The 27,377-nt window shown below is 36.6% G+C and overlaps 1 protein-coding gene across 2 annotated transcripts in view; it reads left to right on the forward strand.

Moving 5' to 3' along the window:
• The window catches only part of Cnbd1 (cyclic nucleotide binding domain containing 1), a 249,320-nt gene extending 224,117 nt beyond the window's left edge, over positions 1-25,203 (forward strand). For both annotated transcript variants that reach the window (XM_075968028.1, XM_075968029.1), the window contains exons 12-13: positions 4,531-4,590; positions 25,087-25,203. In XM_075968028.1, coding sequence (XP_075824143.1) covers positions 4,531-4,590; positions 25,087-25,203 — 177 coding nt within the window. The remainder of the gene's footprint in view (positions 1-4,530; positions 4,591-25,086) is intronic.
• Positions 25,204-27,377: the final 2,174 nt, after the last annotated feature.

The following is a 27,377-nucleotide window of genomic DNA, read 5'->3' on the forward strand; positions in this document are numbered from 1 at the left end:
TCTCAAGTTTTGAGTACTGATTAAGGAGGTATTTCCTAACATCTTTAACATTTGTTGTATTCTTTACTTATAAAACAGAGCCAGTTCTCTACTGGAAGCAACTATAAGAAATATAGTTCTTATAGCTATAAGAAATGAAACAGGTTGCTCAAAAATTCAAATGGAAATGAGCAAGGTTTTTTTTTTAAATTTTTTTTATTGATAAAAGGAGAATAAAGAAAAGAAAAAAAAACAAATTTCCACTTCCTCCCAGCCTCCCATTTCCCTCCCCCTCCTCCCACTCTTCTCCCCCTCCTTCCACTCTTCTCCCCCTCCTCCCACCCCTCTCCCCTTCCCCCCACTCCTCTGCCCCTCCCTCTCCAGTCCAAAGAGCAGTCAGGGTTCCCTGCCCTGTGGTAAGTCCTAGGTCCTCCCTCCTCCGTCCATATCTAGGAAGGTGAACATCCAAACTGTCTAGGCTCCCACCAAGCCAGCACATTGCGTAGGATCAAAACCGCGTGCCATTGTCCTTGGCGTCTCATCAGCCCTCATTGTTTGCCATGTTCCGAGAGTCCAGTTTTATCCCATGCTTTTTTGGTAACAGTCCAGCTGACCTTGGTGAGCTCCCAGTAGATCAGCTCCACTGTCTCAGTGGGTGGGTGCACCCCTCGTGGTCCCGACATCTTTGATGAGCAAGGTTTATAAAAGGAAAAGAAAGCCTGGGAAAGGAAGACTGGCTTTCCTTGGTTTTAAGTATTATATAGCTTAAACGAGTGCCAAAATGCCATGCTAGCATGTTCCTAGGCAAATAGACCAGTGGGACACATCAGAGTTGAGCAGTAAACTTGCCTGTGTACTAAACTTAATTTGCAAACTCACATTTGTAAAACTCAGTAAAGTTTGTGTAATATTGCAGATAATTAAACGTGAAACTAACACTCTTGACTATTTCTGAGAAAATAATGAACTTCCAACCTTATCTTGACAATACAGAAAAATATTGATGCGAATCAAGTACACAGAAATAAATGTGGTTGTTAGTTTTTAGCCTCTAGAAGGGAGGAGAGTGAGTCACAATGAAGAACTGTTTTGATTAGGTTGGCCTTTTGCTAGTTAGGGATTGTATTAATTTGGTTAGCTGATGGAGCGAGACCATTCTGCATGTTGGCAGCATCATTTCACAGCCTGGACCCTAGACTGAGTGAGAAGAAGGTAGCTAGCGGATCAGTGAGTGGTGTGTGTGTATTAATGTACTGCTCTCTGCTCTTGATGAAGATGTGATCTGACTAGATACTTCAATGTTTTGCCACCTTAACATCCCTGAAAAATGTTTGTATATACAATGCGACTTGGAGAAAACCATTTTTTTCTTTGTTGGTGGTTATCAATTAGAGATAGCTTTTCCATTAGGGATGGAAGCTCATGTCTACTTCCCCTCCCAGCACTGGAACTCAACCTGGCTTAGACCTGTTCAGGCCATGTGCATTCTGCCATTCTGGTGACTTCATATCTAAGTCAGTCTTGTTGTGTCTAGAAGGTCTTGTTTCCTTTGTGTCTCCCATGTGGGAGAAGGGGAAATAGCAATCATAATATCTTTTCTGAAAAAAACATCTCTTTTCAAAACAAATTTCCTGAAATGATGAGCTAATCTGGAATTATGAGACAAATGAATACTTCTTCCCTTTAGTTGTTTTTGTCTTCCTTTTTTCTATTATTTTATTTTTAAGCTTTAGAATAGTATAAGCATAACAGCATTTTATTTGTGTGTTTTTAATTTCTTGTTTACTGGAGAGAAGATTGTATGTATTGTTTTTAAATTATTTCTCCTCCCTTTCATTCCTTTAACTTCTCCCATGTCTCCCAATCTGTCTCAAATTCTTTTACTTTAATTATTATACAAATATATATATAATAAAAACATACATAAAACCAGATAAATAAACTCCCAGCCTTTAATCCCAGCACTCGGGAGGCAGAGGAAGGCCGAGGCCAGCCTGGTCTACAAGAGCTAGTTCCAGGACAGGAACCAAAAAGCTACGGAGAAATCCTGTCTTAAAAAGAAAAAAAGAAAAAAAGAATTTATTTAAAAAGTGCAGATAATTTTTAAAAATATAGTCCTCTGGTTGTTTTGTTTTTCCTGATTTAATGGTTGTGTTGATGCTGTTGTTACCATTGCTGTTACAGTTCTAAGGATGGAACCAGGGATTTTTTTGAATTCTAGGCAATGATTTTAACTAAGTTAAATTCCTAGCCCTAAATTGTTAATTTCTGTAGAAATAATATGGAAAATGAAAAACTAAAGATTTTAAATTGTGTTTATCATTACTCCTTTTGTCTTGGAAGAAAGTGATCTTGGCATGGTGTAGGAATTACAATGTGGGAGGACAGCATTATCTAATACATGAATGAAATCCTACTCTGACCAAACCAGACACTGCTTAGTGGAGACCCTGGGTGTGCAGCCAGAACTCCTCACACAGGCCAGGGTATCTAGGGTTTCCAGAGCTGCATATGTTTAGTGTGTCACCTTGGACATCTGCTCATACTGAACATCTGTTTTTTGTTTTCACTGGCCTGCCAAAAAAGAATGGGGTCATTAGTTATTCTACAATGTGAAGTTATGCAGAACACAATCCATGTATGAGAAATAATGTCAGGAAAGTCATATCCACTGTAATTAATTCAGAGTTTGCTTCATGCTGAGAGTCATTACAGGCATCATTTCAGAAGAGGCTGCCAAACCATCATATCCTCAAATAAAAACCAAGTATTTAAATATTTCTGCACAGCATTTTTACTCAAAAATCTCGGTGACATTTTCATTTTCTGAACAGCAAAGTAAAACATGTCATGAATAAAATAAGGTACTTAGGTATTTATTAATTAATATCTAAATTATATTTAGTGTTTATATCCATTCGTATTTACCTAAAATGAGTCATATATGTGACTTACCTTCTATTAATGGATTAAATTTGTATTAAACCACAGTAATTAGCCAGTTATATTGGACAACTGAAAACATACTATACACAAGACTGTGTTCCAGAGGATAGATAAGCTGCTATATTTATACATATATATTTATATTATATTATATTATAGAGTTTCAGTAAAGTGGCAGTTCTAGGATCTCGTCTAGGATCCATGACCTCACTAGTCCTAGGTAGCTGGATAGGTTTCCAATGTCAGGCATGATTTTCCTCTTGTTGAGCAGGAATAAGTCTAATTAAAGACTATTGCACCGTGAGGAATTTTGCACCCTGCTGTTTGTAGTTCACAGGCATCATGTCTGGGTGGGACTATTGGTTGCTATTTATAACGCAATACCTGTATCTATTTCTCAGACATCTTAGCTTAAGCTAGGGATTATAGCAGAAGAGGGGTTAGGAAGACTGTAAAAGCCAGAGGACAAGGAAGTTTATGTGAGTTTGCAACTGCTAGAAATGTTAAAGAAGTTATAGCCCTGAAGTCTCATCAATATTGCTGCCTAAACAAGGCTTGGACAAGAATGAAACCAAAAGACATACTACCATAGATTGGGGGAAGACCATGAGGCTTCAACCGTAGACAAAGAACTACAGGCAACTAACTAATGCTGATAGCGGAGAAATAGTATTCCCCAGGGAAGACCTCACCAGTTGGCTTTCCAACACCAATATTCTTTTGTGTGTTCTTTGTGTCTTTTTTCTGCTGTTCATGGTTATGTATAGCCAAGATTTTTTAACTGTAAGTTTATTGGTTGTACAAAGTGTATATTAAACAATTTCCAGCCCTGATGATATTACATGGGCTAAGAAAATTGCATTTATAATTTTAAGGATGTATATGAGTGAGTATCGCTCATAATTTCCCCATACATCACAAAAAAAAAACCCTTCTAGAATGCAACTACAAATAGCCCTAATTAGAGTCATTGGGTCACAGATACACACAACACATATACATCCCCACCCCCCAACACACTAACAAAAATATACACACAAAACAAATATACAAATACACACATACACAAATGTGCATACACATATATATACATACATACACAAACATATACTCACATATACCCATATACACACAAGCACACACACACAAAGTATCTTGATAATATTAGGAAAACTAGTAGTTGTGAAGAAGAAAAGCATGAAGAATTGTGGGAGGGGTTAAAAGAAGACCCTGGGAATTAAATATGACCACAGTACATTGTACACATGTCTGAAAGTGTCAAATATATAAAACAGGCTACTGGTACATGTATCCTCATTTTACACAAGTGTAATAAAATCATTTTCACAATTATTTATGGTAAGTGTCAATAAATTAAACTTCTAGAAAGTGTGTGCCTTTTAAGGTCTAATTCTATTCTTTGTGATGGAATAATTAAAAAGCTGGCTGACTTGCTTTTATTTTATGCTTGTTAAGCTACTTTGAGGTTTTCCTAGCTGTTTATGTGTTTCAAAGTTTTCATTAATTGTAAATTTATTAAACAGGCATACAATGTATACTAGTCAAAACTATTACTCATTAATTGGACATTATGTTTTCTTCTAGGAAGATGTAAAAAATGAATATATCCAAAAGGTACGAGAAAGAGAATGGAAATATTTCAAGGTAAGATACTATATGTACCAGCAGAATGTGTAGCAATACTAATCATTGATTCCTTCCTGAATACAGTCTAATTTCAGAAACTTTAAGTACCAGGTATATCAAAGAAGATAAACCCATTATAATGAATGTATTCAGAAATATTTCTAAAGACACTATATTTACTTCTTTATGCTTAAGGCAAAATAACTCTAATTAACAGGGCCAAATAGGCCTCCCATATCTCCAATATGCTTACCGATTTCAATGTCTTATCTCTCCTTTAAGTGTTTTAGCTGACTGTGCATTTTATAGAAGACAATGAGGGCCAGAGAGATAAAGGAACCAGATACAGTAGGCAATTCAGTTGTAAATTCATATTGTTCTCTTCCTTAATTTATGGGTTACAATAATGTAGGAATAATAAGAACAAATCATATTTGTAGAAAGAGGCTGCTTGTTCATCCTGGCTGCCCAGAACCGAAATAATCACACAGAAACTATATAATTTAAACCAATTTTTGGCCCATTAGTTCTAGCTTCTTATTGGCTAACTCCTATATATTAATTCAACCCATTCCTATTAATCTGTGTATTGTAACTGTAATTCTTGCTTGATAACTGTTTTGTTATATGTAATTTTACTATGTTAAAATTAAAGCCTTTTTTTGTTTAAACAGAAAAAGGGGAAATGATATAGGAGGGCTATCTGTCTATGTTATTTTCATTGGTTAATAAAGAACTGCCTTGGTCTTTTGATAGGCCAGCCCTTAGGTGGGTGGAGTAGACAGAACAGAATTCTGGGAGGAAGAAAGCAGAGTTAGGCAGACACCATGACACTCCTCTCCAAGACTGACGCTGGTTAGACTCAGGTCTGTAAGTCACAGTCAAGTGGCAATACAGATATTAGAAATGGGTTAGATCAATATGTGATAGTTAGCCAATAAGTGACTGAAAATAATGGGCCAGGAAGTGTTTAAATGAATACAGTTTCCGTGTTATATTTTCTGGGGCTAAGCTAGCCGTGCAGGAGCTGGGCGGGTGGAAAAGCAGACCTGCTCACCTCATCACTATAATTGCTTACCCTGTAATCTTTGTGAGCCATAGAGGAAAAAAAAAACCTTTGAATGCCTTATTTGTATATATCCTTAATTGTGTATGTGTGTTTGTAATGTGTGTATGTGTGCCTTTGTGTGTTTGGGGAGGGGTATGTGTTAGAACCATATTCTCACTGGTTTCTTGGATAATTTGAAGAAAGGGTTTTAAAAATGGTCCCATTCTCAGCTCTGTGTCTGGAACTTCTAGATAAGTAGCAGAATGCCTCTTTTAGACCTGTATTTATTTTGCTCCTTTATGTTTTAGATGTGTAGCCATTGGCCCACTGCTTAAGAAATTTGTCAGAAAAAAATTTCCAAAATGTTGTCCCCATTGTGAGAAAACAGTGACATGAAGGACAAGTGCTCATGTGAAAATTCCCACTGATCAGGCAATGCTCAGTCTTTGGCAGAACTCTGCTCTAAGCCTCCAATTCTGCATCATTTACAATAATTCTCATCAATCAATGGGCTCTCTGTTTTTCACAGACACTACTTTGTTAAAATACAAAGGCTTAGGCTACTGTTAAGAAATATATTTTCTTTTCTGTTCTAGTTGTTTTTAAAATAAAATTTGTTCACCTTTTACTCCTATGTATAAAGTAAAATAAATAAAACAAATATTTAATGCTTTTCCACTTTACTAAAAAGTCCAATTCTCATTGATATTATTCCACACAGTTTTGTGATCAGTTCATTCCTCCGAAACTCCCCCGTTCTACCTTATTTGGTGTTTCAACACCAAGGAAGGCTCATTTTCTCACTTAAGGGACGTTTACCTGAACTGTTTTGTACACTGTGTGAATATATTCTCAGGCTGTCTAGTCTTGTACCCTTAAGCACTATCATTTCTCTAAAGATTGTTTTACCTGTTCAATTCACAAAACAGGAGCAAAATATTTAGTTGGAAAAAATATGAAGATTTTATATATATATTAGCAAGTGATGTTTAAGAAACCACTCACCTACCTTAAAAAGAATCATTATTTTTAGCACTTGACATTTTTTCTGTGTGCATAATGACCATCACAGCAAATTCAAGTTACCAGTATTGTCTCACATGGAAGGGTGTACACTGTCTGCTGTCTTGGCACTATGGACTCCAGCATCACTCTGATTTCCATATCTTATACCATGGTTAACTTAAGGTGCCTACAAAAGAGAGTAAATTGTATAATTGTGGAAAGTTATCCAATCAGGACTTGGGAAGGGTCAGGCTTGCTGAGGAGAAACAGAGTGATCACTTAATATTGAAAGCTGGTCATAATACATCTTATTATCATTATCAAGGGCCAAGCAAGCTTTCTTTGTACTTCCTTTTAGTACTCGTAGGTAGTCTCACTGGTTCTCTTCATGCAAATTTCAAAGGAGTAATGTTTGATTTTAATGGTTCTTGACTATTTTATTTATACAGATAATACACACCAGTCAGATATGGTACTGACTGTCCCAACCATCTGTATCTATTCAAACTCCTTTGCTGTTCAAATCAATTCTGAACTTCACAAACAGTCAGGATAACATGATTCCTTTTCCTTATCACAATATTGTCTGTATTGAGCATCTCTTTGGATCCCCATCCCCTAATACAGCTGGAGACTTAGCTCATGGTCTCATGTAGGCTACATATTCTCTCTCCTTGCTGAATTATTTCTTCATCTCTTACCCTCAAAGTTCAATTGTGGCTCTGTCTTTGATTTTTCCATCAACTTATCAGTCGATTACAGATCTTAATATGTCTTGGAAACATGTTCCCTAATTACCTATATGTCTTGTTGACGATCCTGTCTTAAGGATGTGTGTGTATAAGCATTCGTATAATTTATGAGTTAGTGGTGGATTACTGTTCACTTTTTGTTTGTTTGTTTGTTTTGTTTTTTGGGGACAGAATTTCTCTATGTAGCTTTGGCTGTTCTGGGCCTCACTATGTAGACCAGGCTGGCCTCAAACTTACAGATACCCACTTGCCTCTGCCTCTCAAGTGCCAAAGTTAAAAGTGTGTGCCATCACTGCCCGGTTTCTCTAACATTTTATAGACACATGGGTCCCTTTCTTCTTGTAATTATTAAGAGTTTCTGCACCCCAAAATCCTCTCCACTGACGCAGCAATCCAAAACAGACCAAATCAAACTAAATTAGGAAAAGCCCAGGATTAATAGCTATAAATGCTCTGGGATGACTTTGGAATTCCAGACTCTTCGTATATGAATGCCAGGGGCTGGGGTAAAGTTTCCAGCAGAACAGTAAACCTTCAGGTGTTAGTGAACATTGACTATGTGAAATAGAATAGCATTGGCCACAGAAAAACCTGATGTGAACTTGACTAAAAGAATTAGAAAAGGGACTTGGAAGCATAGTTTCTAACGCTTTCATAAAAATTTAGCTTCATAATTTTAAAATAGAAAAATGCTTTTGATAGTGTGTCCCATAAAAAGAATTTCTAAAAATCTATTCATTTATAATGAATAATAAAAGTAACAGGAATCAACGTAAAGCTGTGCAAAAGAATGTGTATTTAGCATAAAAACAGTGAAATAAAACCATAAGAAAAGTAAGAGTAAATTTTTTTCAAAATATGTTATACAATATTTTTATATTTGTTTTGAATCATGTTATACATTTTAGTATTAATAGGCAATATATCACAGAAGAAAAGAATATATCATGATCTCAGCTATGTTCTAAAGCTATTAACATGAATTAAATTAAGTGATCTTATGGATTAGAAAAAGAATCTGGTGATCAGAATGGCAGCTTAATTTTGTATATTAAATGATTAATGGTGTCTGCTTAGCTTGTTAAGTTTATTTTAATTGATCTTTGCACTTAATAAGGATCTCAAATTAATCTAAGAATATTGATTGTCTTATTACATTCAGGAAAAGATAGGCTCACCAAAATGTATTCCATATCTCCAGTTTGTGCTACCAAGGCACAACTCAACACCTTAAAACACACCACAGGAAGCAAATCAAAACAAAAAATTCTCAACTATTGCTATTGTAAGTTACTATTTCTCTGTGAGTCCTGAGGCCAAAACACAGAAAATGTAATTCTACATAAAATGTAAAATAAATGCTAATTAAATATTAAATATTTATTAAATAAGTGTTAACTACTGAAATACCTTAATTCAAATGTGTTTTGGTTACTGTTATATGTATGCTAGAATTCATACCACTTCTTTGGCTCTGATATCATTCCTGTACTGTTTCCCCATAGGGATTAGGAAAATGAAATTAAGTATCTTTTAGCTGTCTTTTCTTGAGACAGTATTTCACTAGCTTCTTCTGTTTCCCCATAAATCCTACTCTCCTTCCCTTTAATTATGTTGTTGCTCTCTTCTGGAGTCTTAGTAATTAACATGAGACGACTAAATTAAATTTTAGTTGTTCTGCCTAAGTTTGTATGTCTCACGGTATTGTATTAATTGACCCCATGCCTAAGGCTGTCTCCTTAAGTGAAACAGAATATCTTATTAAGAAGGCAATATGGCATTCAGACAGATTGACAGGCGAGGGATTAGAATGGATAAAATGAGATTAACAGTAATTCCATTTTGACACTATATTCTCATTAACTGGCAGGTACCCACATCCCACCACATGCTCTACATGTTATATTTTCAAGCATGCTTCCTGTGAGTTCTGACTTCAGGAAAATCAAAGAGACAGCAAAATGTTGCATCTAAATTCACTGTCTGAATTCCCAAGTGACAATAAAAGTTTGGATGATATGGGACTGATTTTCATGCTATAGATGAGCCTGCTGGAGTTATTATAAATTCTACATATAATACTCACATTGCTAGAAGCGTTTTCTGAATCATGACTATAAATAGGACTTTTTTTTTTCTTGTGAATGCTATCTTTAGTGATCAGACTACCTCAAACTTTGTTTTGAAGACAATAACTTTACTAGACTAAATATGTTTAATAATCCCCCAAATGAACTACATTTCCCATTATAACAACTCTTAATTTAATAATATTGACTTATTCTCTGCTGAAATTATTGTAAAATAAAGTGTAAATTATTAATCCATTAAATTCTAATACCTTTCACCTGCAAGGAAGGTTTTCTTTTAAATTATCTCTTAAGATTTATTTTTTATTTTTTTAAAAGAAAACAAACTATCTTTTTTACATTATACATACCAATACCAATCCAAGTTCCCACTCCCTCTCCTCCTCCCATTTCCTCCACTTCCCCCCATCTACTCCACAGAGAAGGTAAGGCACATTACTTTTGGGAAGGTCCAAGGCCCTCCCTACTATATCTAGGTTGAGCAACGTATCCACCCAAAGAGAATAGGCTCCCACAAAGCCTGTACAAGCAAGTAGAGATAAATCCTGGTGCTACTGCCAGTGGCCCCTCAGTCTGCCCCAGCCATTCAGAGAGACTAGTTTGGGTCTATGCTTGTTGTTCCTTCCCAGTCCAGCTAAAGTTGGTTATCTCCCATTAGCTCAGATAAACTGTCTTAGTGGATGAACCCATCATGGGCTTGATCTCTTTGCTCATATTCTCACTCCTCCCATTCTTCAAATCAACTTTGGAAGCTCAGTCCAAGCTCTGTTGCTGGTCTCAGCCTCTGTTTCCATCAGTTTCTGGATATTAAATATCCAGATATTTAATATAATCATCAGTCTGACAGCTGGTTGGTTGGGCTTTTCTTTTATAAGAGCGAGTCCTATATTGTATGGGCATTCTTCAAACTTTCTGATCAGCTACGAATGGTTTTGAGTTCTTTCTTCACCTGCCTCCACCTCTGAGGGCTGAGATTATAGGTATGCAGCAGAGCACCAGACTTTCAATGTTCTGTGAGGCCACTGTCCCAAATTTAAAACAATTGTCAAGAGGCAGGGAGTGGAGCAGAGAAAAATGTAGAGCTCAATAAATATCAATAAAAAATTTATAAAATAAAATAATTGTCGTTTGTTTGGTTCCTCTGGGTGGTAGAAATTTTGGCTTCCTGAATGTAATCAATTTTCAGATACTTTTTTCAATACAAAACACAAAAATAATCCATAAACAGACCTTAAGAGTAAATTTTATGCTGAAAGTAGACTAATATCTGATAATACAAATTGCTTATCATTTTGATGAAAAAAGAAACTTCTCACAATAACTTATTTTTTATTTATAATTGTTATTATTGTAGCAATATTTTAAGGTTTGCTAAGTATTCAGAGTTACAGATCTCAAGATCTCTAATGAGACATGAAAAATTATAAAACTTATAGTGATATTGTGTAGATTCATTTCTGTTGCTGTGATAAAATACTCTGACAAAACCAAATACAAGAAAAATGGTTTACTTAACTCACAATTCTAAGTTACAGTTCATCACTAAAGTAATTTCAAGGTGTTAGGAGACTGAATAAATGGGACACACAATATCTACAGTCAGCAGAGAACAATAGGTGTATGCATGCTTGCCAACTCAGCTGCTCTCTCCGTAGGGTCCAGGGCCCAGTAAATGCTGCCTACACTCAGGATATTTCTTCCACCTCAATTAAAATAACCAAGGCAACGCTCACAAAAGGTTTCTGAATAAGAAATTCCAGAATGAGCATGCGATTAAACTGGACCCTCAGAATGTGGCTGACGATTGAGGCAGACAGAGAAGCCAATGATAATGGCACTAGGATTTGTCTCTACTGCATGTACTGGCTTTTTGGGATCCTAGTCTATTTGGATGCACACCTTCCTAAGCGGGGGAGGGTCTTGGACTTCCCACAGGGCAGGGTACCCTCTCTCAGGACTGGAGGGGGAGGGAGAGGGAGGAGAGTGGGAAGAGGGGAGGAAGTGGAAATTTTGATTGGTATCATTTATAAATTAATAAAAAATAAAAATTAAAAAAAGAAAAAATATATCTGACTTCTTCCTGGGTTCTTCCTAGGTAAGTCTTGAGAACTCCAGTGAGGCAGCATGGAGACAGTAGTCTAATTTGTTTGGTGGGAGGTTTCAAAATATAATATCATTCAGGCTGTGTTGTGATTACTACAAGCTAATCATGGATCGAGAAGTTTGAAAAATGTAATTTTTGGTGAGGAAAGGAACATGACTATATATAATGTTTCAGACAAAGCCAACACGGAAAACAAACAATAATAATTCCTGAAGAGATTTGTGCAACGATAAAGAAGCCTCACACAATTCACTGGGACTATAGAAAAAAGTTTTGAAGGTCATTTTTAATTGGACAAAACACAATTTAATTAAAGGGAGAGAGCCTGAATACAGAAGGCTTCCAAAGAGGTTCCTTTTAAAACCAACAACCTAGAGAAGGATTTTTCCAGGTTTGTACACCAAGACACACAGAGCCTGTTACAGTTGTTCTAGAGGTTTAGATAGTTTTTAAGCTGACTGCAGAATTTGGTAGTATTACACGGTGCTGACTTTTAGAGATGCAAAATCAAAGACTTATGGGTCCATTTGGGCTCACAGTGAAGTTCCTGAAAGACTCTAAAGCCAAGCAACTTAGTATAGGGCGAACTTCCCTTCAAGGAATGTCTGAAAAATATCGATAAAGTTGTAATGGTAAAATCTAAGTTGCAATGGAAAACCTAGGATGTTGGAAGTTTCATGATCTTGAAATGTTGGTAGGCTAGGGAAAGCTGAAGTCATAGAAACCAGTGTTAGCTCGAGAAAGACTATGTGTTCTTCTGTTAGCGCAGGGAAGTGACACAGTCCAAATCCATTAGAACCCAGAAGATGCCACTGTTCCTCCCAGATGGTGGTAATGGAGCTATAGCTCCTATATATATATAGTATTCAGTGGTTTAACTGTTGTGTTTTAGCCTCATCTTCCCTTGCCATTACCTATTCTTTCTGTGTAGAATGAAAATGTTCCTTTTGTCACACTAAATTTTTGACATGTTTAACTTATATTTTTATTTTTCAGCATCTATGAATTAAAAGATTCCCTTAAGACTCAGAACCAGTCCAAATTGTTCATTGATGAATCATTTAGTAAATACAGAGGAGAAATATCTGGATATCTACAGTAGGGGGGGGATAAAACATTCAGGGATAAGAATCAAGACAACAGGACACAACAGTTCCAATTAGTGTTAGGATTACTTTCATTGAATTCTCATGAGTTTTGAGGTGAAATTCCAGGAAACTAAGCTCCAATTAGAGATTTAAACAATGTTTTGGAGAGACAGTATCTTAGGAGTGGGTGTTTTCTCTTTATTTTATATTTAGGAACCAAAGGCTGGCATGCAATTATATAGTGAATGCAATGTGGAGAATGTCAAGCCAGCTTACAAGTGCAGTTTACAGATCAAGAGGTACACCAAAGAGAAATAGTGATCAAGGACTTTAGAATCTGAAGCTCGAAATTCCAGAATAGGCACATAGGTTCACAATACAGCAGCAATTGTTTATGTATTTTCCAGCATAAATGCTTTCTGATCTTATCCTCATTATGTACGGAGACCTCCAGCTTCACAATAAAAGTATCAAGGTTGCTTTGATTGTTCATAGGGTTGTGCAAGCTGTGGAACTTGCTGGAGTACATTGGGCTATATTTAAATTTCAAGTATGTTTTAATAATCATGTTTATCTATATGCATGTGTGGAATGTGTATGAAAGATCCATAAATATTCATAAAAATGTATATTTATGGACTATTAGGAGATGTGTTCCTACAACTATAAAAAATTGTTCTTGTATCTGTAACAAGCTTTTCATTGAGTATTTTGTACCCATTTATGCTTTTGCTTCTTATACTTCAATGACAGAAAACAAACATTTTTTTTTATTGAGAAAAGGAAAAAAAAAGTTTCCCCCTCCTCCCAGCCTCCCATTTCCCACCCTTCTCCCCCTCCCCCACTCCCCTCCCCCTCCCTCACCAGTCCAATGAGCAGTCAGGGTTCCCTGCCCTGTGGAATGTCCAAGGTCCTCCCCCCTCCGTCCATGTCTAGGAAGGTGAACATCCAAACTGGCTAGACCCCCACAAAGCCCGAACATGAAGTAGGATCAAAACCCCGTGCCATTTTCCTTGACTTCTCATCATCCCTCATTGTTCGCCATGTTCAGAGAGTCCGGGTTTATCCCATGCTTTTTCAGTCATAGTCCAGCTGGCCTTGGTGAGCTCCCATTAGATCAGCCCCACTGTCTCAGTGGGTGGGTGCACCCCTCGCGGTCCTGACTTCCTTGCTCATCTCTCCCTCCTTCCGCTCCTCATTTGGACCTTGGGAGCTCAGTCCAGTGCTCCAGTGTGGGTCTCTGTCTCTATCTCCATCCATCACCAGATTAAGGTTCTATGGTGATATGCAAGATATTCGTCAGTATTGCTATAGGATAGGGACGTTTCAGGTTCCCTATCCTCAGCTGCCCAAGGAACTAACTGGGGACATCGCCTTGGGCTCCGGGGAGCCACTCTAGGTTCAAGTCTCCTGCCAGCCCTAAGGTGGCTCCCTTAACTAAGAATTGTGCTTCTGTGCTCCCCTATCCAGCCTTCCTTTATCCCAATCCTCCTTTTTCCCCAAGTTCCCCCCATCCTTCCCTTCTCACTTTTCTCTCCCCATCTCCCCTCACCCCCAACCCACCCTACCCCCAAGATCCCACTTTCCTCCCCGGCAATTTTGTCTACTTCCCATAGGCAAGAGGATAACTATATGTTTTTCCTTGGGTTCACCTTCTTATTTAGCTTCTTTAGGTTCATCTATTGTAGACTCCGTGACCCGTATTTATGGCTAGAAACCAATTATGAGTGAGTACATCCCATGTTCATCTTTTTGGGTCTGGGTTACCTCACTCAGGATAGTGTTTTCTATTTCCATCCACTTGCATGCAAAATGCGAGAAGTCATTGTTTTTTACCGCAGCGTAGTAGTCTACTGTGTATATATTCCACACTTTCTTCATCCATTCTTCCATTGAAGGACATCTAGGTTGTTTCCAGGATCTGGCTATTACAAATAATACTGCTATGAACATAGTTGAACAAATGCTTTTGTCATATAATCGGGCATCTCTTGGGTACATTCCCAAGAGTGGTATGGCAAGGTCCAGGGGTAGGTTGATCCTGAATTTCCTGAGAAACCGAAACACTGATTTCCAAAGTGGTTGCACAAGATTGCATTCCCACCAGCAATGGATGAGTGTACCCCTTCCTCCACAGCCTCTCCAGCAAAGGCTATCATTGGTGTTTTTGATTTTAGCCATTCTGACAGGTGTAAGATGATATCTCAAAGTTGTTTTGATTTGCATTTCCCTGATTGCTATGGAGGTTGAGCATGACCTTAAGTGTCTTTTAGCCTTTGAACTTCTTCTGTTGAGTTCAGTGCCCCATTTTTTAATTGGGTTAATTAGCATTTTAAAGTCTAGTTTCTTGAGCTCTTTATATACTTTGGAGATCAGACCTTTGTCTGTTGCGGGGTCGGTAAAGATCTTCTTCCAGTCAGTAGGTTGCCTTTTTGTCTTAGTGACAGTGTCCTTTGCTTTACAGAAGCTTCTCAGTTTTAGTAGGTCCTATTTATTCAATGTTGCCCTTAATGTCTGTGCTGCTGGGGTTATACCTAGGAAGCGATCCCCTGTGCCCATCTGTTGTAGGGGACTTCCCACTTTCTCTTCTATCAGGTTCAGTGTGTTCTGACTGATATTGAGGTCTTTAATCCATTGGACTTGAGTTTTGTGCATGGTGATAGATATGGGTCTATTTTCATTCTTCTACAGGTTGACATCCAATTGTGCCAGCACCATTGTTAAAGATGCTTTCTTTCTTCCATTGTATACTTTTAGCTCCTTTATCGAAAATGAGCTGTTCATAGGTTTGTGGGTTAAAATCCGGGTCTTCTATATGATTCCATTGGTCGACTTCTCTGTTTTTATGCCAGTACCACACTGTTTTCATTACTGTAGCTCTGTAATAGAGTAATGCCTCCAGAAGATCCTTTATTGTATAGGATTGTTTTGGCTATCCTGGTTTTTTTGTTTTTCCATATAAAGTTGATTATTGTCCTCTCAAGATCTGTGAAGAATTTAGATGGGACCTTGATGGGGATTGCATTGAATCTATAAATTGCCTTTGGTAGAATTGCCATTTTTACTATGTTGATCCTTCCAGTCCAAGAGCAGGGGAGGTCCTTCCATTTTCTGGTATCCTCTTCAAATTCATTGCTCAATGCCTTAAAGTTCTTGTCAAATAGATCTTTCACTTCCTTGGTTAGGGTTACCCCAAGATATTTTATGCTGTTTGTGGCTATCGTGAAAGGTGAAGCTTCTCTGATTTCCCTCTCTGCTTCCATATCCTTTGTGTAGAAGAGGGCGACTGATTTTTTGGAGTTGATCTTGTATCCTGCCACATTACTAAAGCTGTAAAAGTTCTTTGGTGGAGTTTTGGGGGTCGCTTATGTACACTATCATATCATCTGCAAATAAAGAAAGTTTCACTTCTTCCTTTCCAATTCGAATCCCCTTGATCCCATTATGTTGTCTTATTGCTATTGCTAGAACTTCAAGCACTATATTGAAGAGGTATGGAGAGAGTGGACAGCCTTGTCGTGTTCCTGAGTTTAGCAGGATGGCTTTGAGTTTCTCTCCATTTAATTTGATGTTAGCTGTCAGCTTGCTGTATATTGCTTTTATTATATTTAGGTATGACCCTTGTATCCCTAATCTCTCCAAAAACTTTTATCATAAAGGGATGTTGGATTTTGTCAAATGCTTTTTCAGCATCTAATGAAATGATCATATGGTTTTTTTCTTTCAGTTTATTTATATGATGGATTACATTGATAGATTTTCGTATGTTGAACCAGCCCTGCATCTCTGGGATGAAGCCTACTTGATCATAATGGATAATTTTCCTAATGTGTTCTTGGATACAGTTTGCCAGTATTTTGTTGAGGATTTTTGGTCGATATTCATGAGTGAGATTGGCCTGTACTTCTCTTTCTTGGTTGACCCTTTGCGTGGTTTTGGTATCAGAGTGACTGTAGCTTCATAAAAGGAATTTGGCAATGACTCTTCTGTTTCTATATTGTGAAATACATTAAGGAGTATAGGTATTACCTCTTCTTGGAAGTTCTGGTAGAATTCCGCATTGAAACCATCTGGTCCTGGGCTTTTTTTGGTAGGGAGATTTTTGATAACAGCTTCTAATTCTTCGGGACTAACGGGTCTATGTAGGTTGTTCACCTGGTCCTGGTTTAACTTTGGTATATGGTGTTTATCTTAAAATGTGTCCATTTCTTTTACATTTTCCAGTTTTGTGGCATACAGGCTTTTGTAGTAAGATCTAACGATTCTCTGAATTTCCTCTGTGTCTGTGGTTATGCCCCCCTTTTCATTTCTGAATCTATTAATTTGCATATTCTCTCTCTGCCGTTTGATTAGTTTGGATAGGGGTTTATCAATCTTGTTGATTTTCTCCAGGAACCAGCTTTTTGTTTCATTGATTCTTTGTTTAATTGATTCTTTGGATTGTTTTCTGTGTTTCTATTTTGTTGATTTCAGCCCTCAGTTTGATTATTTCCAGTCTTCTGCTACTCCTAGGTGACTCTGCTTCTTTTTTTTTCTAGAGCTTTCAGGTGGGCTGTTAAGTCTCCAATGTGTGCTTTCTCTGTTTTCTTTAAGTGGGCACTTAGTGCTATGAACTTTCCTCTCAGGACTGCTTTCATAGTGTCCCATAAGTTTGAGTAGGTTGTTTCTTTATTTTCATTGAATTTGAGGAAGACTTTAATTTCTTTCTTTATTTCTTCCTTGATCCAGGTGTGGTTCAGTAGTTGACTGTTCAGTTTCCATGAGTTTGTGGGCTTTCTGGGGGTAGCCTTGTTGTTGAATTCTAACTTTAATCCATGGTGGTCTGATAAGACACAGGAGGTTACGAATATTTTTTTGTAACTGTGGAAATTTGCTTTGTTACCCAGTATGTGGTCAATTTTCGAGAAGGTTCCATGAGCTGCAGAGAAGGTATATTCTTTCCTATTTGGGTGGAATGTTCTATAGATATCTGTTAAGTCCTTTTGATTCATTACCTCCATTAATTCTCTTATTTCTCTCTTAGGTTTCTGTCTGATTGACCTGTCCATTGGTGAGAGAGGAGTGTTGAAGTCTCCTACTATTAGTGTGTGCGGTTTGATGGCTGCCTTGAGTTTTAGTAATGTTTCTTTTATGTACGTGGGTGATTTTATATTAGGGGCATAGATATTCAGGATTGAGACTTCATCCTGATGAATTGTTCCTGTTATGAGTATAAAATGTCTCTCTCTATCTTTTCTGATTGATTTAAGTTTGAAGTCAACTTTGTTAGAAATTAGTATGGCCACACCTGCTTGTTTCTTAGGTCCATTTGCTTAATAAACCTTTTCCCATCCCTTTATTCTGAGTAGGTGCCTGTGTTTGTGGTTAAGGTGTGTTTCTTTTAAACAGCAGAATGTTGGATCCTGTTTTTGTATCCAATCTCTTAGCCTGTGCCTTTTTATAGATGAGTTGAGCCCATTGACATTAAGTGATATTAATGACCAGTGGTTGTTAATTCCAGTCACTTTTTTAGTAGTAGAGTTTGTGTGTTTCCTTTCTTTGAGTTGTGCTGGTGAAGGGTCTCTAGATGTTTGATTTATTGTTGTTATTGTTGGACTCCTTGGTTTGTGATTTTTCTTCTATTACTTTCTGTAAGGGTGGATTTGTGGCTACGTATTGTTTAAATTTGTTTTTATCCTGGAAAATTTTGTTTTCTCCATGTATAGTGAACGAAAGCTTGGCTGGGTATAGTTGTCTGGGCTTGCAATCATGGTCTCTTAATTTCTGCAGTACATCTATCCAGGACCTCTGGCTTTCATTGTTTCCATAGAGAAATCAGGTGTAAGTCTGATAGGTTTACCTTTACAAGTAACTTGGCCTTTTTCCTTTGCAGCTCTTAATATTCTTTCTTTATTCTGTATGTTTTGTGTTTTGATTATTATATGGCGAGGACATTTTTTTTTTGGTCCAGTCTATTCGGTGTTCTGTATACTTCTTGAACCTTCAAAGGAATATCCTTCTTTAGGTTGGGAAAGTTTTCTTCTATAATTTTATTAAATATATTTTCTGGACCGTTGAGCTGTACTTCTTCTCGTTCTTCTATCCCAATTATTCTTAGGTTTGTTCTTTTTATTGTGTCTCAGATTTCCTGAAATTTTTGTGATGAGAATTTGTTAGCTTTGCTGTTTTCTTTGATCAGTTTGTTTATTTTCTCTATGGTATGTTCAGTGTCTGAAATTCTTTCTTCTGTCTCTTGTAATCTGTTGGTAGTACTTGTCTCTGTATTTCCTGTTCGTTTACCCAGATTTTCCATCTCCATCCTTCCCTCGGTTTGTGTTTATTTCATTACTTCCATTTCATTCTTCATGTCTTGAACCACCTCCCTTACCTGTTTGATTTCTTTTTCTTGTTTCTCTTGGTTTTCTTGGGTATCTTTGAGCGCTTTATTCATTTCCTCTACCTTTTTGTTTGTGATCTCTAATTATGGCAGTTTTTCACCTCCTTTTTAAGGTCTTCTATTATTTTCATATAATTCACTTTTGAGTCGATTTCTTCTAATTCTTCTAGAGTAGGGTGTACAATTTTTCTTATTTCGGGATCTCTGGATTCTGGTGATGTCATGTTGCCTTTCAAGTTGTTGGAGGAATTCTTGCCTTGGCGCCTTCCCATCTCTTCCTTCAAATGGAGCCAGGAGAGGCCTGGTGTCTTGGTCCAGTCTTTGCTGTGACTGACTCTCTGGTTGTAAGTCTTCAGTGTAGAAGCAGGAAGCGTCCAGTCCAGATGGAACTTCTCAGCACCGAAACATAGACGCCTAGTAGTCCAATGACCCGTGGACAAAAGGGAGAACTTGGGGGGCAGGGCGGGGACGAGTAGAACACAGGACACCCTGCCGCAAAAGCTGAAGGTGTGCGTGCTCCCTTTGGGGGGGGGGGTGGTCCTTGAGGCCTGCCCGGTAGGCAGGCACTCACCGCTCTGGGTGGGTCGCCTTAGTGTATGAGCAGAAAATTGTTCCTGAGCAAAGGACCTAGCAGAAAATGCAGGCTTGTTGGAGGGGGTGGTCGGGTGTAAGAAAGACAGCCCTGCAGAAGGAGCTTGGGGGGGGGGGTGCTCTGCTCTCTTCCGGGACAGTCCGCCCCTGGATCGCACACACTCACCTGTCCAGATGGAACTCCTCAGTACCTAAACAGGGCCGCCTGGTAGCCCGATGATCCGGGGACAACAAAACAAACAAACAAACAAACAAACATTTTGTGAAGAAACAAAAAGTCATCCATCATCAGGTGATCACATTTTTTTCCATCTTTGATTTTGTGAACCTAGTGCTATTTAAAGAATTAAAATGCAGGTACTATGTAGTTTTCCTGATGATGAAATTAGCCCTCATCACTGGACTGATTTGCTGTTGATGGGCAAATGGGAAATGTGAGTGCAGATTCTAGAGTGAGTTAATCCCTTCTGTTTGGTGGTCCATGTTCTGTCATCAGAAACCAACAGGCTATTAACACCGCGATTCACTTCTAACAGAGTGGGAAGATTTGGACAGATTTCATCTTTTGTGTTTACCTTTCTCCTCACTGCATTGATTTATAGAAATGGCATGATTTGTATGACCGGGTTTTTAGTAGCAAAACCTGTTTTTACAAAGAAGGGGCTCCATCAGGAAGCTCCTATGCAGTTTGTCCATTTTCAGCCTAAGCAGTAAATCCATTTGGTTCTGTATCAAATGTGAACCAAAACCAAAATTGTGTTGTAGTCGTTTCTAATGTTAGGGCTGTTTCCTTTCAGCTCCTCTGTCCCCATCCACCACAAACACCCCACTTTAACTTACAGTCCCCCGAACACATTAATATCAATTATTTTTTTTAGTTTTCAAGTTCTTATATTTTTGCCAAATATAGTCATATTTTCTAGCTCGGGCATAGTGCTAGAAGAGAAAATGAACATGAGACACATGCTTCAGCACAGATGTCCTCAGAAGACATTGATCTAAGAGATATACCTATAGATAAAAGGATATAAGAGGATAATTCTCCTATGAGTCCTCACCTTCACTGAGAAGGTTCAATGGAGAGAACCTGGGACTGAAGGGAGAGCGGTTTGGGGGTTATTGATTAGTGTGTAGAGAGCTTCAGCTTGTGATGATGACAATGTTTCATAGGTGGGTGGTGATGATGATAATGCCGCAATATAAAGGGAGTTAAGAAGTGAACTATGCCTTTTGGGAGTTAAGATTATCCTTTCATTTATATATTGTAAGAAGTGAAAGAAAATGGGGGTATTAGTCAAGTTAGGATATTTTAGGCTATCCAGTTTCCCAGTTTTTAGACTTTTTTCTAATTTTCCGTTTACCATAACTAAAATTTCGTGGTATAAACAAAATAATGCTAACATTCTATATTCCAAACCCAATGTAGCACCAACAACAAGTCAGAAAATTTGACTTTTGATTATCCTTAATTCTTAATCTTTTCTTACTTGTTTTATTTTTTTAAATTTCATATATAGAGAAAATGTATGTTGGTCATATCCCTCTCTACAACTCCTATTTTCCCAACACCCCATTCCAAACTCTGTGTTCTTGCTTTGATGGCCATTTGTGTACATGTGTGAGGTCCTCTACAGGGGCAAGGCTAACCTACCAATGATCACCATGCCCTAAAGTAATTCTCTCTCCTTTAGTATCTATCCATTGCCATAGGTTGATAACTAGAGGTAAGGCATCAGAAAGCCCTTTGCTTAAGTTGGAAGTTTTAATTCTTTTGATCTTTTGCAGGTACCAACGGTTGCTTTGAGTATATGTATAATAGCTATGTGACACCTAGAGTTCAGTCTACCTTGGCATCCCACCCTATCTTTTGGCTCTTACATTCTTTCCACCCACTCTTCCATTATGCCTCCTGATACAGACTTTCCATGTGACACTCACAGCCACTTACTTTCATCATTATGAAAGATTATGAGTCTTTACACGAAGGTCTACTCTTTGTGAGGAAGAGCTTCTCTGAGCATGGCTGAGAACACCTCAAATGTGTGAACAGGAATATAAACATTCAGAAGAGAGTTTGGCAACATAATTATCAAAATCATACCAATAAGTTCTTTCCTAGGGCCTACAACCTCCCTAGCTATAGATTTTTTTTTAGTGCTAGTAGGTTTATACTGCATCTGACCATCAGTAGTGCCTGCCTCTACTTTATACAGGATTAACTTTCACTAGGTGATGAGAGCAATGGCAGTTGTAAAGTAACTGAGACGGCTATCTTTGATGGCCAGTTTGAGTATATTTAGGACATATAATTCTGATGGTATCTTTAGAGGTATTTCCAAAGAGGATTAACTATACAGGAAGGATTCATCATGAATGTTGGTGGCACCATCCCATGGAATGCAGTTCTGGGCTAAATATAATAAAGGAGAAATGATACTAAAAGGAGCCTCACCATTCATATCTCCATTTCAGTGAATATAATTGACAATATGCCTAAAGCTTGACTGCATTACTTTCCTGCCATGATCAACTGAGCCTTTTCTTAAATTAGGGACCAAAGTTCTTTTTTTCCTCAAAGTTGTTTTCTGTCACATATTCTGTTACAGTGATGAATAGTTTTAAACACAGACCTTGGAACTTAATTGCCTTTGGAGTCAGATTGATATGTGGTGCTGAAGTGATAGGACTTCTCTCAAAGCAGTATTCCTGTTCTGCCATCTTCTTTCTTTACATTGGATTTTTTATTATAAATCACCACTAATCATTTGTCAAAGAAAGCATTGTGAATAAAAATACAGAAATATAATTCAGTTTGGTAATACTTCTAAAAAAGTCTGATATTTCTATTGGTATCTGCATCTGAATCAATGCCAATTTTTTAAATAAATTTCCACTGATATATTTGTTTGACATTCTATGATTCTATTGGACAACATACTTCCTCCTACATAGCATCTTGTTTTACCATGAAATGATCAGCTTTGAGCTCTTCATTTAGACATGACTTCATATTTTACGGTCTCAGAAAAAAAGTGTATTCATTAAAAATCTGAGCTTCACTTCCATGTCTTTGAAGGACTCACCTGTTCACAGAAATTCTGAGCCTTCATTGATGTTTCAGACTGCTGGATACTTGTTCTAAGTCTTCTGTATGTTTCAGTTCCACTGGGATATCTCTGGTTGTCACAGTACCACAGATCTCCTTATCATCATCCATATATGTGATGTTTAATACTTTGGGTTTGAAAAATAGTATGAAAGTCCCCTGACATATTTGGATTGGTAATTTTGAGATACTACAGAAACTCTGCTAATCAGTTTTAATTAAAGCATGAAATTATATCAGGTTCTGTGGGAACAGAGTTGATAATTTAATATGTAGTAGTTTGAATCACTTAAATGGCTAATAGCTTCCTGGTAAGAGGAAGACAAAGAATATTAATATTTCAAATAAAGTGTTGTGATATGAGGATTCAATTACCATACCGAACACAAAAGTTTTAGCTTGCTGAACTAATGAGAAAAAAATTGAGCAAAATTGTGCTATAACAGAATGAACCATTTAGTTTTTTTGAGGTCAAATATATTATCAACATAATTATATTATCTCTTAAATTAAATTAATGCTAACTTGAGTATTATTGATTTCATAATTGTTGTATAGACATTTGTTTTAATAGTTGGAAACTATTTCTTTTTCAAGAATTAAAATCTAATTATTATAATTATTTAAGTCTAACTGTAATGCAATTATTACTTTTATAGGAGTCAGAAATTTTTAATAAAAAATACCTTAGTATTCTCACTTGAATGTCAAAATTTTCCCATATTTCTCTGTTATAAGAGTTAAATGGAACATTTATGAACTTATTCTTTTTGCTTACATTTAAACTCTTTCCCCATTGTTTTGAATTATTTGATTCTTAAAAACCAACATAAAAATAAAATCAGACCTAAAATGAAATATGCTTTTTAAATATGAATAGTATTTTCCAGATTAAGCTGTTTCTTCAATTGGACAAATAATGCCTAGTCCCTGCCATACTTCACCACAAAAGTGCAAACCTCAGCCAATTGCCCAGAGAGATGGCTGCCTCTTGCTCTTACTGTAGACCTTTCATCAAAGCCAGGCAGTGTGGGCATTTTCCCAGCCTCAGAAGATGCTGCCTGAAGTCACATTCATATGTCTCAACTCAGTGCACTGACTAAGCACAGTTCAGAGACTATGAACTGTTTCTCAGTGGTCGTCAAGTAGAGAGTCCATGAGGAAGGCATAGAGTATTTAATCATTACATTAGGTCTGAACCTAAGGCTCAGGGAACACTGATGAAGAGGAGATAGAAGGATTGTGTGAGCTACAGAATCAAGGAGTGTGCTGTGAGATTATGCCTCTTAGTAATATCAGAACCTATACCCTTCAGGTCTCACCAGCGTGGATGCCAAAACAAAAACTGAACAAGAACAACAACAATAGACATGCTAAAGCAGACATGGTGAAGACTACAAGGTCTCACTCCTTCACAAGTAACTACAGGCATTTAGGAATACTGAGAGTGGGAGAAATAATTTTTCATAGTACATAGTAATTGGTTATCCAATGGAAAATGGCCATCCCTGAAAACACATATACAAGTAACAATATACAGACTGAAAATCTTACATTTAATATCACACACGCACACGCACACGCACACACACACACACATATGCTTTTAATAACAATTAATAGAAAATGAGGCTATGAATTTGAAAGAAAGCAAAATGGTGTAAATAGAAGGGTTTGTGGGGAGGAAAAGAAAAGGAAAATGATGTAATTATATTAACCTCAAAGATAAAAGGAACAAAAGTTAATGCCAATTGATTCTAGGAACTGTAAAAGTTAATGGTCTTGAGAACTTACAGGGCTTAAACGATGATCCACAGGTAATGGTGTTTATCACCAAGTCTAATGATCTGTCTTCAGTGTCCTAAATCAATATGATAGAAGGAGAGAACTGGCTACCAAAGACTGTCTTCAAAACACACAGACACATATACCCGCACATGAGTGCATATGAGCACACACTTCTATACACATATATACATATGTAATAAATGTCATTTCTAGAAATTACAAAAATTATAAAAATAAGGCAAATAATTATTTCTTATCTGCTTCCTACCAATGACAAGAAGACAAAAATTACACTTTGTAAATTCAAAGTCATTCTTTATTTTTCTGTAGTTTTTTAATATTAAAGCAGTTTCATGAAAAATTGGTTTTAGACATGAATATTAAAATAATTTTGTTTCACAAAATTTCATGCAATTAATCGTTCTATGTATTTTAGTCATGTAAAATTCCTTTAAAAGACCTAAAATTTTCATGTTTTTTGTATGTAATTTATGCTATTAATTTTACAACTTCAATGTTAGAGGATAAGATTAGTTATTCTTGACAATATTCTTTTCTTTTTATAGAAGAAGACAATGAAAAGAATCTTGCATTGTAATGGAGTTCTACCTGGCTTTGGAAAATGGGATCACTACTGGCCAAGTATTCCCAGGAATCTCAAGGACACTCTTGTTAGTTATTAAAGATACTGGCATATAAGAGCTGACTCACCCATCCTTTTTCCCTTTTTGTTTTATTTATTTTAAATTTTTCACTTTGGTTTTAAGCATACATACATAAGTTAAAACTATCATCTGTGTATTTTACTTCCTACAACTGATACTAATAATCTTTCTAGTTATTTGGTTGTATGTTATATCTAAATATATTTTTTGTGGTAACCAAATTGTTTTTGAATTTTCATAGGTTTTTCTGTGTGAGATACAATACTATAAAGGAATATAAATGTTATCTTCCACGATGATGATTTTAAAGGGTTCCATAATTTAAATAAAACATTTTCCTACATGTAAATCCTAAGTAGAGATATTTCAACAAAACACTGTTTTATTCCATTATACCACATAAAAAGTAAAAAAAAAAATTGCCTAGGAAACACTGCAGTTTTTATTAAAATCTTAGAATTACCCACAAAGCACAAAATATTCGCTTTGTGTGTATGTAATGAAAATTTCTACATAATATAGTTGCATGAAATATTTTTATTGAGTGATACAATTCTAAAATAGCCTAGAGAGAGTATATGTTCTTCTCCAACGACTGATGCTCTCAAGTCCTGAGACCTTGAACAAAAGATTCCACATTGAGAAAAGCTATAAGATGCCCCATTCCTTATTAAATCCTGTCACCCTGAATGAAAACTGAATTAAATTGTTGGTGGGAAAATGACAAAATCTCTTTTCATTACTGTTCACTTTGTATGAAAGGGAAAATATTTCTTTGATCTCTGAATAATAGACCCTTAATATCTTGACAATTCATTAGAAACATCTAGATTATGAGAATATGTTTTAAGAATTTAGACTTTTCTCAACATCGATATATTTCTGCTTCTGGTAGCACCAATTACTTCAAAGAGGTGGATGGTCATCAAAGAAACTTGGTAGGGAATTTGCCTTCCATTTGACATGACCAACCATTTGGGCAAGAAGTTGCTCTTGCCTGGACTTCTTAATGGTATGCTGTATTATCTAGACATGAAGGACCCACAAAAAAGTGACTGCTGAATTTTCCAAAAGATGGGATGGTATTTCAGGGTTCCTGTTTCATGGATGAAACTGCTAGACATTCTGCAGGACACAGAAGAAAGCAACTAACAAACTTTGCCAGTACAAGGTAAAACAGATCTTCAAATTTCCTGATTCACCAAGAAGTCTGCCAGATACAATGGACCTATAGACTGATGACAGGTGCCCCAACATTACAAAAGAACTTTGGGTGACTGTCCAGACAACAAGGTGTCTCTGTCATTTCCAGAATTTTGGAAGTTGCTTACAGTGCACTTCCTCTTTATTTAGGTAATATTATTTACTTATGAGATCTTTGATAGGGTTTACGACTAGATAGTTATAATCATACTTTTCCTTAGTTGTGATAAAAGATAAATTAGATATAAAACTGTAGACTCATGAAGCTAGAAAAGATGATAGAAATTTTCCTCAAAATTTGCCAAATATAAATGAACTAAATATTGGAATTATAACTCTTGCTTGACAACTATTTTGTATATGTAATTTTACTATTTTAAAGTTAAAACCTTCTTTTCTAATTAGATAGAAAATGGGAGATGTGGGATGTTGCTTTTATTGGTTGATGAATATAGCTTTCTTGGCCAATGGCTTAGTGGAGTAAAGCCAGGCAGAAAATTCAAACAGAGATATAGGCAGGGAATGAGACAGAATCAAAGAAGTGTATGTAGGTGACAAAAGAAAAAGATGCCAGAATATTACCTATAAGCAACATCCTTGTGGCGATGCATAGATTAATAGAAATATGTTAATTTAAGATATAAGAGCTAGCTAGGAATATGTTTGAACCATTGGCTAAACAGTGATATAATTAATATAGTTTCTGTGTGATTATTTAGATTTGTGAGGACAAGGGAAAAAAGTGCAGGGTCCGTCTACAACCTTCAACAAAATATGTATGAGTTTTCCTAAAACTGCCAATATTAAATTCATCATTAACTGATTATTTCTCTGTGAAATAATAATTCGACCACATTACATTTTTAATGTTCAAAATTATAATTAAGTTATTATCATCTTTGAAAATATTAATAGGCTTTTTTTGGTTTTTAGTAATTTTTCTTTGATCTCTATTTTCAAAAGACTATTGAATACTAATAATGTGCTTT

The sequence above is a fragment of the Microtus pennsylvanicus genome, chromosome 3, assembly GCF_037038515.1.
Source record: "Microtus pennsylvanicus isolate mMicPen1 chromosome 3, mMicPen1.hap1, whole genome shotgun sequence".
NCBI lineage: Eukaryota > Metazoa > Chordata > Mammalia > Rodentia > Cricetidae > Microtus > Microtus pennsylvanicus.